Source organism: Stigmatopora nigra, chromosome 18 (assembly GCF_051989575.1).
Source record: "Stigmatopora nigra isolate UIUO_SnigA chromosome 18, RoL_Snig_1.1, whole genome shotgun sequence".
Classification (NCBI taxonomy): domain Eukaryota; kingdom Metazoa; phylum Chordata; class Actinopteri; order Syngnathiformes; family Syngnathidae; genus Stigmatopora; species Stigmatopora nigra.
In genome coordinates this window covers 9,717,317-9,732,349 of record NC_135525.1, presented here as the reverse complement: position 1 = coordinate 9,732,349, position 15,033 = coordinate 9,717,317, and the positions used below count along the sequence as shown (strand labels likewise).

Genomic DNA, 15,033 nt, shown 5'->3' with positions numbered 1-15,033 from the left:
TAATATCCAAGTAGTGTTTAATATTCAAGTCCTGTTGAATATCCAAGTAGTGTTTAATATCCAAGTAGTGTTTAATATCCAAGTAGTGTTTAATATCCAAGTAGTGTTTAATATCCAAGTAGTGTTTAATATCCAAGTAGTGTTTAATATCCAAGTACTGTTTAATATTCAAGTACTGTTTAATATTCAAGTACTGTTTAATATTCAAGTCCTGTTTAATATCCAAGTAGTGTTTAATATCCAAGTAGTGTTTAACATCCAAGTAGTGTTTCACATCCAAGTAGTTTAATATCCAAGTACTGTTGAATACAGTAGATATTTAGATATCAAACCGTCTCTCATGAATATAATTTTGAGATCTGGTTTCAACAGTACTTAGATATTAAACAGTACTTAGAATTCAGATTTTTATCTGAAATGGGAATTAAAACATCTATTTTTATGTTTCAGAGAGTGACATCAATTTTCTGATGAACATGGCCCTGGATAAGATTGCCTTCCTCCCTTTTGGCTACCTGATGGATCAATGGCGGTGGAAGGTGTTTGATGGACGCATCCCATCATCAGACTACAATAAAGAGTGGTGGAACCTCAGGTAAAGCAACCTGGCAAACGTGACTTCCATCTTGAATGGGATGCCTACTCTAACTGTTCCATTTGTACGTCAGACTGAAGTACCAGGGCCTTTGCCCACCCATTCCCCGCACAGAGGACGACTTTGACCCTGGTGCAAAGTTCCACATCCCTGCCAGTGTCCCCTACGTGAGGTGGGTACTTCTTTCTTGTTATTGTTTCACCACATCTGATAATTAATCACTGATAATGCCATGACTGGCAACTTACCTGGATAAGATAAGGTAAGTGGCACAACACGTTTTTCCACGTGAGCAACGGATGAGTAGGTTGTCAAGAGTTGATTTATCGAGTGTCTTTATGACCAGGCCATTATTTTTTTTCGCCCTGCAGGTACTTTGTGAGCTTTATTATCCAGTTTCAGTTCCACCAGGCTCTTTGTAATGCTGCCAAGCACGTGGGGCCCCTGCACACATGTGACATTCACCATTCCAAGGAAGCTGGCAAGTTGTTGGGGTGAGTACACGCGACAAACGTGATGGTGGGTTGTCAAGTAAATAGCCACGTGGGACACTGTATCATTAGTCAAGTACCTTAAACACTTCTCTGTAACTTACATGTAAACGCTAAGTACAAAACAAGTCATTTGAACCATGATTAAACCCTTTTTGTAGTATTTAGGAAAAAGTTAATTCATAACTAATACATTTCAAATGCTCATGAATGAGTGACTTGTAAAAGTTTAACTGTAAGTAGTTTAGTATTTACAAAAATGTGCTTATGTCAGATACATTTTGTTTAAAAAGGTATATACATTGAATGGAACATAGTTTTAGAGAATAATGAAACATGTGAGTTTAATCAAGTTGAGTACTTTATTTTCACTGACAGAATATATATGCTCATAAATGTTGTTATTTTTTTACAGAGATGTGATGAAGTTGGGCTTCAGCAAACCATGGCCCGAAGCCATGACCATGCTCACGGGCCAGCCGAAAATGAGCGCCAAACCACTCATGGAGTACTTCAAACCTCTCATTAAATGGCTGCAGGAAGAAAATGACAAGAACAAGGACATCCGTGGCTGGACCGTCTACGACTGGAAGCCAACGAGTAAGTTGAGCAAACCTCTATACCAAGAGGCCTAGAAGCCTTATGTGTTAAAACTATTCCAGAGAGCCGCAGAGGAAACCCTTTCACCAATCTGGACTCCTAGAAGTACAATCACAAAACATTCCTTACTATACATGGTGATTGTTTGAAAAATAAAGCCTTACTATATATACTATGTCATTTTTCCACCAAGAAAATGCCTTACTTTACCTTTTTGAAGAGAAAATGCCTTTCTATAGTAAGGCTTTTTCTCTTCAAAAATGACAGTATAGTAAGGCTTTTTTGCTTAAAACGACATAGTATAGTAAGGCTTTTTGTTTAAAACGACATAGTATAGTAAGGCATTTTTGCTTAAAACGACATAGTATAGTAAGGCATTTTGCTTAAAACGACATAGTATAGTAAGGCATTTTTGCCTAAAACGACATAGTATAGTAAGGCTTTTTGCTTAAAACGACATAGTATAGTAAGGCATTTTTGCTTAAAACGACATAGTATAGTAAGGCTTTTTGCTTAAAACGACATAGTATAGTAAGGCTTTTTGCTTAAAACGACATAGTATAGTAAGGCTTTTTGCTTAAAACGACATAGTATAGTAAAGCATTTTTGCTTAAAACGACATGGTATAGTAAGGCTTTTTTGCTTAGACCGACATAGTATAGTAAGGCATTTTTGCTTAAAATGACATAGTATAGTAAGGCATTTTTGCTTAAAACGACATAGTATAGTAAGGCTTTTTGCCTAAAACGACATAGTATAGTAAGGCTTTTTTGCTTAAAATGACATAGTATAGTAAGGCATTTTTGCCTAAAACGACATAGTATAGTAAGGCATTTTTGCTTAAAACGACATAGTATAGTAAGGCTTTTTGCCTAAAACGACATAGTATAGTAAGGCTTTTTGCTTAAAACAACATAGTATAATAAGGCTTTTTTGCAAAAATGCCTTACTATACTATGTCGTTTTAAGCAAAAATGCCTTACTATACTATGTCGTTTTAGGCAAAAATGCCTTACTATACTATGTCGTTTTAAGCAAAAAGCCTTACTATACTATGTCGGTCTAAGCAAAAAAGCCTTACTATACCATGTCGTTTTAAGCAAAAAGCCTTACTATACTATGTCGTTTTAAGCAAAAAGCCTTACTATACTATGTCGTTTTAAGCAAAAATGCCTTACTATACTATGTCGTTTTAAGCAAAAATGCCTTACTATACTATGTCGTTTTAGGCAAAAAAGCCTTACTATACTATGTCGTTTTAAGCAAAAAGCCTTACTATACTATGTCGTTTTAAGCAAAAATGCCTTACTATACTAAGTCGTTTTAAGCAAAAAAGCCTTACTATACTATGTCGTTTTAAGCAAAAAGCCTTACTATACTATGTCGTTTTAAGCAAAAATGCCTTACTATACTATGTCGTTTTAAGCAAAAATGCCTTACTATACTATGTCGTTTTAGGCAAAAATGCCTTACTATACTATGTCGTTTAAGGCAAAAAGCCTTACTATACTATGTCGTTTTAAGCAAAAATGCCTTATTATACTATGTCGTTTTAAGCAAAAAAGCCTTACTATACTATGTCGTTTTAAGCAAAAAAGCCTTACTATACTATGTCGTTTTTCAACGAAAAATAGTCTTCCTATAGTATGTCCGTAATGTTACTTACATTTTCTTGCATTTCCAGCAGGTGACTCTGAGGTCAAGACTGACACAGTGGACTTCCTGGGAATGAGTGTAGACAGAGCAGGTGCTGTTGCAGGCCAGTGGATCTTACTGGTCATAGGCTTGGTCCTGTTGGTCACCATCATCTTCATGACCTACAGATACAGAAAGTCCAAAAGGTCCAAAAGGTCATTGCTGTCAATGGAGCTGAGAGAAAAACATTAACTGGCAAATGCATCTCGCCCAGGAACACTCCGCTTCAACCCTGTGAATAGAAGAACAGTGTCTTGTCATCCTGTACATTCAATCTGATCCCATTTGCTTTTACACTCTTTGTATTGGTCGCCTTACCCTTTCCATCTTGTTGTATAATGTAAAGATTGCATTTTTTGTAATTTATTTGTAATATGTTCACACGTAGGAAGGAATTGTGTAAATGTATTGTTTGTGTAAACATTGATGTTTTCCTGTTTCTACAATTAAAAAAAAAACTGACATGAAGCATCATTCAATTGACAGAAGTCATGAATGACCAAATCACATAATATACTATGTCGTTTTTTAACGAAAAAAAGCCTTACTATACTATGTCGTTTTTTTGCGATAAAAAGCCTTACTATACTATGTCGTTTTTTGCGATAAAAAGCCTTACTATACTATGTCGTTTTTTAACGAAAAAAAGCATTACTATACTATGTCGTTTTTTGATGAAAAAAGCCTTACTATACTATGTCGTTTTTGCGATAAAAAGCCTTACTATACTATGTCGTTTTTTGACGAAAAAAAGCCTTACTATACTATGTCGTTTTTTTGCGATAAAAAGCCTTACTATACTATGTCATTTTTTTGCGATAAAAAGCCTTACTATACTATGTCGTTTTTTTGCGATAAAAAGCCTTACTATACTATGTCGTTTTTTTGCGAAAAAAAAGCCTTACTATAGTATGTCGTTTTTTTGCGATAAAAAGCCTTACTATAGTATGTCGTTTTTTGCGATAAAAAGCCTTACTATACTATGTCGTTTTTTGACGAAAAAAAGCCTTACTATGGTATGTCGTTTTTTGACGAAAAAAAGCCTTACTATACTATGTCGTTTTTTGCGATAAAAAGCCTTACTATACTATGTCGTTTTTTTGCGATAAAAAGCCTTACTATACTATGTCGTTTTTTAACGAAAAAAAGCCTTACTATAGTATGTCGTTTTTTGCGATAAAAAGCCTTACTATAGTATGTCGTTTTTTGACGAAAAAAAGCCTTACTATACTATGTCGTTTTTTGACGAAAAAAAGCCTTACTATACTATGTCGTTTTTTTGCGATAAAAAGCCTTACTATACTATGTCGTTTTTTTGCGAAAAAAAGCCTTACTATACTATGTCGTTTTTTGACGAAAAAAAGCCTTACTATACTATGTCGTTTTTTGACGAAAAAAAGCCTTACTATAGTATGTCGTTTTTTGACGAAAAAAAGCCTTACTATACTATGTCGTTTTTTGCGATAAAAAGCCTTACTATACTATGTCGTTTTTTTGCGATAAAAAGCCTTACTATACTATGTCGTTTTTTGCGATAAAAAGCCTTACTATACTATGTCGTTTTTTTGCGATAAAAAGCCTTACTATACTATGTCGTTTTTTGCGATAAAAAGCCTTACTATACTATGTCGTTTTTTTGCGATAAAAAGCCTTACTATACTATGTCGTTTTTTAACGAAAAAAAGCCTTACTATACTATGTCGTTTTTTTGCGATAAAAAGCCTTACTATACTATGTCGTTTTTTTGCGATAAAAAGCCTTACTATACTATGTCGTTTTTTTGCGATAAAAAGCATTACTATACTATGTCGTTTTTTAACAAAAAAAGCCTTACTATAGTGTCGTTTTTTGCGATAAAATGCCTTACTATACTATGTCGTTTTTTAACGAAAAAAAGCCTTACTATACTATGTCGTTTTTTGATGAAAAAAGCCTTACTATACTATGTCGTTTTTTTGCGAAAAAAAGCCTTACTATACTATGTCGTTTTTTTTGCGATAAAAAGCCTTACTATACTATGTCGTTTTTTGCGATAAAAAGCATTACTATACTATGTCGTTTTTTAACAAAAAAAAGCCTTACTATACTATGTCGTTTTTTGATGAAAAAAGCCTTACTATACTATGTCGTTTTTTGCGATAAAAAGCCTTACTATACTATGTCGTTTTTTGACGAAAAAAAGCCTTACTATACTATGTCGTTTTTTTGCGAAAAAAAGCCTTACTATACTATGTCGTTTTTTTGCGATAAAAAGCCTTACTATACTATGTCGTTTTTTAACGAAAAAAAGCCTTACTATAGTATGTCGTTTTTTGCGATAAAAAGCCTTACTATACTATGTCGTTTTTTTACGAAAAAAAGCCTTACTATACTATGTCGTTTTTTGATGAAAAAAGCCTTACTATACTATGTCGTTTTTTGCGATAAAAAGCCTTACTATACTATGTCGTTTTTTGACGAAAAAAAGCCTTACTATACTATGTCGTTTTTTTGCGATAAAAAGCCTTACTATACTATGTCGTTTTTTAACGAAAAAAAGCCTTACTATAGTATGTCGTTTTTTGCGATAAAAAGCCTTACTATAGTATGTCGTTTTTTAACGAAAAAAAGCCTTACTATACTATGTCGTTTTTTGACGAAAAAAAGCCTTACTATACTATGTCGTTTTTTTGCGAAAAAAAGCCTTACTATACTATGTCGTTTTTTTGCGATAAAAAGCCTTACTATACTATGTCGTTTTTTTGCGAAAAAAAAGCCTTACTATAGTATGTCGTTTTTTTGCGATAAAAAGCCTTACTATAGTATGTCGTTTTTTGCGATAAAAAGCCTTACTATACTATGTCGTTTTTTGACGAAAAAAAGCCTTACTATGGTATGTCGTTTTTTGACGAAAAAAAGCCTTACTATACTATGTCGTTTTTTGCGATAAAAAGCCTTACTATACTATGTCGTTTTTTGCGATAAAAAGCCTTACTATACTATGTCGTTTTTTTGCGATAAAAAGCCTTACTATACTATGTCGTTTTTTAACGAAAAAAAGCCTTACTATACTATGTCGTTTTTTTGCGATAAAAAGCCTTACTATACTATGTCGTTTTTTTGCGATAAAAAGCCTTACTATACTATGTCGTTTTTTGACGAAAAAAAGCCTTACTATAGTATGTCGTTTTTTGACGAAAAAAAGCCTTACTATACTATGTCGTTTTTTGACGAAAAAAAGCCTTACTATAGTATGTCGTTTTTTGACGAAAAAAAGCCTTACTATACTATGTCGTTTTTTGCGATAAAAAGCCTTACTATACTATGTCGTTTTTTTGCGATAAAAAGCCTTACTATACTATGTCGTTTTTTGCGATAAAAAGCCTTACTATACTATGTCGTTTTTTTGCGATAAAAAGCCTTACTATACTATGTCGTTTTTTAACGAAAAAAAGCCATACTATAGTATGTCGTTTTTTAACGAAAAAAAGCCTTACTATACTATGTCGTTTTTTGATGAAAAAAGCCTTACTATACTATGTCGTTTTTTTGCGAAAAAAAGCCTTACTATACTATGTCGTTTTTTTGCGATAAAAAGCCTTACTATACTATGTCGTTTTTTTGCGATAAAAAGCATTACTATACTATGTCGTTTTTTGCGATAAAAAGCCTTACTATACTATGTCGTTTTTTTGCGATAAAAAGCCTTACTATACTATGTCGTTTTTTAACGAAAAAAAGCCTTACTATAGTATGTCGTTTTTTGCGATAAAAAGCCTTACTATAGTATGTCGTTTTTTAACGAAAAAAAGCCTTACTATACTATGTCGTTTTTTGACGAAAAAAAGCCTTACTATACTATGTCGTTTTTTTGCGAAAAAAAGCCTTACTATACTATGTCGTTTTTTTGCGATAAAAAGCCTTACTATACTATGTCGTTTTTTAACGAAAAAAAGCCTTACTATACTATGTCGTTTTTTGATGAAAAAAGCCTTACTATACTATGTCGTTTTTTGCGATAAAAAGCCTTACTATACTATGTCGTTTTTTGACGAAAAAAAGCCTTACTATACTATGTCGTTTTTTGACGAAAAAAAGCCTTACTATACTATGTCGTTTTTTTGCGATAAAAAGCCTTACTATACTATGTCGTTTTTTTGCGAAAAAAAGCCTTACTATACTATGTCGTTTTTTAACAAAAAAAAGCCTTACTATAGTATGTCGTTTTTTAACGAAAAAAAGCCTTACTATACTATGTCGTTTTTTTGCGATAAAAAGCCTTACTATACTATGTCGTTTTTTTGCGAAAAAAAGCCTTACTATACTATGTCGTTTTTTGACGAAAAAAAAGCCTTACTATAGTATGTCGTTTTTTGACGAAAAAAAGCCTTACTATACTATGTCGTTTTTTGACGAAAAAAAGCCTTACTATAGTATGTCGTTTTTTGACGAAAAAAAGCCTTACTATACTATGTCGTTTTTTGCGATAAAAAGCCTTACTATACTATGTCGTTTTTTTGCGATAAAAAGCCTTACTATACTATGTCGTTTTTTGCGATAAAAAGCCTTACTATACTATGTCGTTTTTTTGCGATAAAAAGCCTTACTATACTATGTCGTTTTTTAACGAAAAAAAGCCTTACTATACTATGTCGTTTTTTTGCGATAAAAAGCCTTACTATACTATGTCGTTTTTTTGCGATAAAAAGCCTTACTATACTATGTCGTTTTTTTGCGATAAAAAGCATTACTATACTATGTCGTTTTTTAACAAAAAAAAGCCTTACTATAGTATGTCGTTTTTTGCGATAAAATGCCTTACTATACTATGTCGTTTTTTAACGAAAAAAAGCCTTACTATACTATGTCGTTTTTTGATGAAAAAAGCCTTACTATACTATGTCGTTTTTTTGCGAAAAAAAGCCTTACTATACTATGTCGTTTTTTTGCGATAAAAAGCCTTACTATACTATGTCGTTTTTTGCGATAAAAAGCCTTACTATACTATGTCGTTTTTTTGCGATAAAAAGCCTTACTATACTATGTCGTTTTTTAACGAAAAAAAGCCTTACTATAGTATGTCGTTTTTTGCGATAAAAAGCCTTACTATAGTATGTCGTTTTTTAACGAAAAAAAGCCTTACTATACTATGTCGTTTTTTGATGAAAAAAGCCTTACTATACTATGTCGTTTTTTTGCGATAAAAAGCCTTACTATACTATGTCGTTTTTTTGCGAAAAAAAAGCCTTACTATAGTATGTCGTTTTTTTGCGATAAAAAGCCTTACTATAGTATGTCGTTTTTTGCGATAAAAAGCCTTACTATACTATGTCGTTTTTTGACGAAAAAAAGCCTTACTATGGTATGTCGTTTTTTGACGAAAAAAAGCCTTACTATACTATGTCGTTTTTTGCGATAAAAAGCCTTACTATACTATGTCGTTTTTTGCGATAAAAAGCCTTACTATACTATGTCGTTTTTTTGCGATAAAAAGCCTTACTATACTATGTCGTTTTTTAACGAAAAAAAGCCTTACTATACTATGTCGTTTTTTTGCGATAAAAAGCCTTACTATACTATGTCGTTTTTTTGCGATAAAAAGCCTTACTATACTATGTCGTTTTTTGACGAAAAAAAGCCTTACTATAGTATGTCGTTTTTTGACGAAAAAAAGCCTTACTATACTATGTCGTTTTTTGACGAAAAAAAGCCTTACTATAGTATGTCGTTTTTTGACGAAAAAAAGCCTTACTATACTATGTCGTTTTTTGCGATAAAAAGCCTTACTATACTATGTCGTTTTTTTGCGATAAAAAGCCTTACTATACTATGTCGTTTTTTGCGATAAAAAGCCTTACTATACTATGTCGTTTTTTTGCGATAAAAAGCCTTACTATACTATGTCGTTTTTTAACGAAAAAAAGCCATACTATAGTATGTCGTTTTTTAACGAAAAAAAGCCTTACTATACTATGTCGTTTTTTGATGAAAAAAGCCTTACTATACTATGTCGTTTTTTTGCGAAAAAAAGCCTTACTATACTATGTCGTTTTTTTGCGATAAAAAGCCTTACTATACTATGTCGTTTTTTTGCGATAAAAAGCATTACTATACTATGTCGTTTTTTGCGATAAAAAGCCTTACTATACTATGTCGTTTTTTTGCGATAAAAAGCCTTACTATACTATGTCGTTTTTTAACGAAAAAAAGCCTTACTATAGTATGTCGTTTTTTGCGATAAAAAGCCTTACTATAGTATGTCGTTTTTTAACGAAAAAAAGCCTTACTATACTATGTCGTTTTTTGACGAAAAAAAGCCTTACTATACTATGTCGTTTTTTTGCGAAAAAAAGCCTTACTATACTATGTCGTTTTTTTGCGATAAAAAGCCTTACTATACTATGTCGTTTTTTAACGAAAAAAAGCCTTACTATACTATGTCGTTTTTTGATGAAAAAAGCCTTACTATACTATGTCGTTTTTTGCGATAAAAAGCCTTACTATACTATGTCGTTTTTTGACGAAAAAAAGCCTTACTATACTATGTCGTTTTTTGACGAAAAAAAGCCTTACTATACTATGTCGTTTTTTTGCGATAAAAAGCCTTACTATACTATGTCGTTTTTTTGCGAAAAAAAGCCTTACTATACTATGTCGTTTTTTAACAAAAAAAAGCCTTACTATAGTATGTCGTTTTTTAACGAAAAAAAGCCTTACTATACTATGTCGTTTTTTTGCGATAAAAAGCCTTACTATACTATGTCGTTTTTTTGCGAAAAAAAGCCTTACTATACTATGTCGTTTTTTGACGAAAAAAAAGCCTTACTATAGTATGTCGTTTTTTGACGAAAAAAAGCCTTACTATACTATGTCGTTTTTTGACGAAAAAAAGCCTTACTATAGTATGTCGTTTTTTGACGAAAAAAAGCCTTACTATACTATGTCGTTTTTTGCGATAAAAAGCCTTACTATACTATGTCGTTTTTTTGCGATAAAAAGCCTTACTATACTATGTCGTTTTTTGCGATAAAAAGCCTTACTATACTATGTCGTTTTTTTGCGATAAAAAGCCTTACTATACTATGTCGTTTTTTAACGAAAAAAAGCCTTACTATACTATGTCGTTTTTTTGCGATAAAAAGCCTTACTATACTATGTCGTTTTTTTGCGATAAAAAGCCTTACTATACTATGTCGTTTTTTTGCGATAAAAAGCATTACTATACTATGTCGTTTTTTAACAAAAAAAAGCCTTACTATAGTATGTCGTTTTTTGCGATAAAATGCCTTACTATACTATGTCGTTTTTTAACGAAAAAAAGCCTTACTATACTATGTCGTTTTTTGATGAAAAAAGCCTTACTATACTATGTCGTTTTTTTGCGAAAAAAAGCCTTACTATACTATGTCGTTTTTTTGCGATAAAAAGCCTTACTATACTATGTCGTTTTTTGCGATAAAAAGCATTACTATACTATGTCGTTTTTTAACAAAAAAAAGCCTTACTATACTATGTCGTTTTTTGATGAAAAAAGCCTTACTATACTATGTCGTTTTTTGCGATAAAAAGCCTTACTATACTATGTCGTTTTTTTGCGAAAAAAAGCCTTACTATACTATGTCGTTTTTTTGCGATAAAAAGCCTTACTATACTATGTCGTTTTTTAACGAAAAAAAGCCTTACTATAGTGTCGTTTTTTGCGATAAAAAGCCTTACTATACTATGTCGTTTTTTTACGAAAAAAAGCCTTACTATACTATGTCGTTTTTTGATGAAAAAAGCCTTACTATACTATGTCGTTTTTTGACGAAAAAAAGCCTTACTATACTATGTCGTTTTTTTGCGAAAAAAAGCCTTACTATACTATGTCGTTTTTTTGCGATAAAAAGCCTTACTATACTATGTCGTTTTTTAACGAAAAAAAGCCTTACTATAGTGTCGTTTTTTGCGATAAAAAGCCTTACTATACTATGTCGTTTTTTTACGAAAAAAAGCCTTACTATACTATGTCGTTTTTTGATGAAAAAAGCCTTACTATACTATGTCGTTTTTTGCGATAAAAAGCCTTACTATACTATGTCGTTTTTTGACGAAAAAAAGCCTTACTATACTATGTCGTTTTTTTGCGATAAAAAGCCTTACTATACTATGTCGTTTTTTAACGAAAAAAAGCCTTACTATACTATGTCGTTTTTTGCGATAAAAAGCCTTACTATAGTATGTCGTTTTTTGACGAAAAAAAGCCTTACTATACTATGTCGTTTTTTGACGAAAAAAAGCCTTACTATACTATGTCGTTTTTTTGCGAAAAAAAGCCTTACTATACTATGTCGTTTTTTTGCGATAAAAAGCCTTACTATACTATGTCGTTTTTTGACGAAAAAAAGCCTTACTATAGTATGTCGTTTTTTGACGAAAAAAAGCCTTACTATACTATGTCGTTTTTTGACGAAAAAAAGCCTTACTATAGTATGTCGTTTTTTGACGAAAAAAAGCCTTACTATACTATGTCGTTTTTTGCGATAAAAAGCCTTACTATACTATGTCGTTTTTTTGCGATAAAAAGCCTTACTATACTATGTCGTTTTTTGCGATAAAAAGCCTTACTATACTATGTCGTTTTTTTGCGATAAAAAGCCTTACTATACTATGTCGTTTTTTAACGAAAAAAAGCCTTACTATACTATGTCGTTTTTTTGCGATAAAAAGCCTTACTATACTATGTCGTTTTTTTGCGATAAAAAGCCTTACTATACTATGTCGTTTTTTTGCGATAAAAAGCATTACTATACTATGTCGTTTTTTAACAAAAAAAAAGCCTTACTATAGTATGTCGTTTTTTGCGATAAAATGCCTTACTATACTATGTCGTTTTTTAACGAAAAAAAGCCTTACTATACTATGTCGTTTTTTGATGAAAAAAGCCTTACTATACTATGTCGTTTTTTGCGATAAAAAGCATTACTATACTATGTCGTTTTTTAACAAAAAAAAGCCTTACTATAGTATGTCGTTTTTTGCGATAAAAAGCCTTACTATACTATGTCGTTTTTTTACGAAAAAAAGCCTTACTATACTATGTCGTTTTTTGATGAAAAAAGCCTTACTATACTATGTCGTTTTTTGCGATAAAAAGCCTTACTATACTATGTCGTTTTTTGACGAAAAAAAGCCTTACTATACTATGTCGTTTTTTTGCGATAAAAAGCCTTACTATACTATGTCGTTTTTTAACGAAAAAAAGCCTTACTATAGTATGTCGTTTTTTGCGATAAAAAGCCTTACTATAGTATGTCGTTTTTTAACGAAAAAAAGCCTTACTATACTATGTCGTTTTTTGACGAAAAAAAGCCTTACTATACTATGTCGTTTTTTTGCGATAAAAAGCCTTACTATACTATGTCGTTTTTTTGCGAAAAAAAGCCTTACTATACTATGTCGTTTTTTGACGAAAAAAAGCCTTACTATAGTATGTCGTTTTTTGACGAAAAAAAGCCTTACTATAGTATGTCGTTTTTGGCGATAAAATGCCTTACTATACTATGTCGTTTTTTAACGAAAAAAAGCCTTACTATACTATGTCGTTTTTTGATGAAAAAAGCCTTACTATACTGTCGTTTTTTGCGATAAAAAGCCTTACTATACTATGTCGTTTTTTTGCGATAAAAAGCCTTACTATACTATGTCGTTTTTTGACGAAAAAAAGCCTTACTATACTATGTCGTTTTTTTGCGATAAAAAGCCTTACTATACTATGTCGTTTTTTTGCGAAAAAAAGCCTTACTATACTATGTCGTTTTTTAACAAAAAAAAGCCTTACTATAGTATGTCGTTTTTTAACGAAAAAAAGCCTTACTATACTATGTCGTTTTTTTGCGATAAAAAGCCTTACTATACTATGTCGTTTTTTTGCGATAAAAAGCCTTACTATACTATGTCGTTTTTTTGCGAAAAAAAAGCCTTACTATACTATGTCGTTTTAGGCAAAAGAGCCTTATTATTCTATGTCGTTTTTCAACAAAAAAAAGCCTTACTATACTATGTCGTTTTTCAACGAAAAAAAGCCTTACTATACTATGTCGTTTTTCAACGAAAAAAAGCCTTACTATACTATGTCGTTTTTCAACGAAAAATAGTCTTCCTATAGTATGTCCGTAATGTTACTTACATTTTCTTGCATTTCCAGCAGGTGACTCTGAGGTCAAGACTGACACAGTGGACTTCCTGGGAATGAGTGTAGACAGAGCAGGCGCTGTTGCAGGCCAGTGGATCTTACTGGTCATAGGCTTGGTCCTGTTGGTCACCATCATCTTCATGACCTACAGATACAGAAATTCCAAAAGGTCACACGTAGGAAGGAATTGTACTAATGTATTGTTTGTGTAAACATTGTTGATGTTTTTTCCTGTTTGTACAATAAAAAAACTGACATGAAGCATGTTCAGGCAGTCATTCATTTGACAAACATCATGAACCAATCAAATCACATTAAAACTGTACAGTATAAAAATCAGCAGGGCAGAGTTTGTGCATTTAGGCCCTTCCATCTCCATCCAGAGGAGTCAAAGGAACCTCTGTAAGGTTTGTCACAGCAGAATACCTGGCAGGCAGCTCTCAGGTAATCTGAGCTAAAGCAGCAAGGCAACATTTAGTCCTGTCAGAAACAACAAAATGTCTTTTGAGTCCCCAAAATAGCACACACAACAAATGCCATCCACTAAATGAGCACAACAGCATTGCTTTTGTGACTTTAAAGAGCAACGTGTCGATGCCCATTCATTCAAAAGGTCAAAAACATTTCAAACTAAGCTACACATTGCCTTTTTTGATCACAACATGAAGCATCATTGAGTCCAGTGTTGTAACTCCCTGCGCTCGATTTCTCTTAAACAAATCTCCTCCTGTGTTTGTATAAGACTGAAATAAATAGTCATCAAGTTGGGGCCTCACAATTGAAAAACACCCCCAGTCAAGTCACTGCTGTCCCTAAAAAATAGAACAAAACAATGGAATTAAATTCATGTTTGTCCAATCAAGTCAGTGCATGAGAAGGCTTACTTAAAAAAACGGTTTAAAAAGTCATTACTTACTCAGAACATTGACAGATACAGTGGTGCCTTAAGTTAGTTTAAAAGACGCTAAAAATGATTTTTTTGTCAAAAATCAGTGCACGATATTGTATTTGAAATATTTTGTGTGTGGCATGGCCAGTAGGGGCACTATGACACAATTATAGACGCAAAATTTAAATCTTACAAATACTATAACTCAATTTGATCCAAAAAGTAGTCGTTCTTGGCTGAGGATAAAGAATAGATGCGTTATTCTTTTGATAACATTAAGCTAGTAGGTCAAGGCAACGCTGTATTTACAATCAAAGAAAATATAAGGAGGATTGGGGTTTAAAAAAATGTAAAAAAAAAACAAAAAAATGTCAACATAAAGCAACAAAAACCCAATAAAAGCTTTCAAAATCAAAAACCGTGAATGCGTCAATATTTACAAGACTGCAGTGAAAGAATACTCGTCAATTAATATCTCTCTGACGCAAATGTTCATCGTATTGCACTGAGAAATTAATGAAAAAAAAACAGATAATTATCCACAGTTCGATCTTTTCTTTGTCCTCGTGTCAGCCATTGACAGAGTGGCATAAAAAAAAATGAAGGCCTC

General features: G+C 32.1%; 1 protein-coding gene and 1 long non-coding RNA gene across 4 annotated transcripts in view; one reads left to right on the top strand and one right to left on the bottom strand.

Moving 5' to 3' along the window:
- Positions 1-3,893, top strand: part of ace (angiotensin I converting enzyme (peptidyl-dipeptidase A) 1) — a 17,363-nt gene extending 13,470 nt beyond the window's left edge. For all 3 annotated transcript variants that reach the window (XM_077738826.1, XM_077738824.1, XM_077738825.1), the window contains 5 exons: positions 451-595; positions 669-767; positions 967-1,089; positions 1,502-1,686; positions 3,371-3,893. In XM_077738826.1, the coding sequence (XP_077594952.1) occupies positions 451-595; positions 669-767; positions 967-1,089; positions 1,502-1,686; positions 3,371-3,573 (755 nt within the window). In that variant the 3' untranslated portion in view covers positions 3,574-3,893. The remainder of the gene's footprint in view (positions 1-450; positions 596-668; positions 768-966; positions 1,090-1,501; positions 1,687-3,370) is intronic.
- Positions 1,452-15,033, bottom strand: LOC144211503 (uncharacterized). Its single transcript, XR_013329619.1, has 3 exons — positions 13,529-15,033; positions 3,353-3,613; positions 1,452-1,785 (listed from the first exon to the last, which is right to left on the bottom strand). It is a non-coding gene; the product is annotated as an uncharacterized LOC144211503 (long non-coding RNA).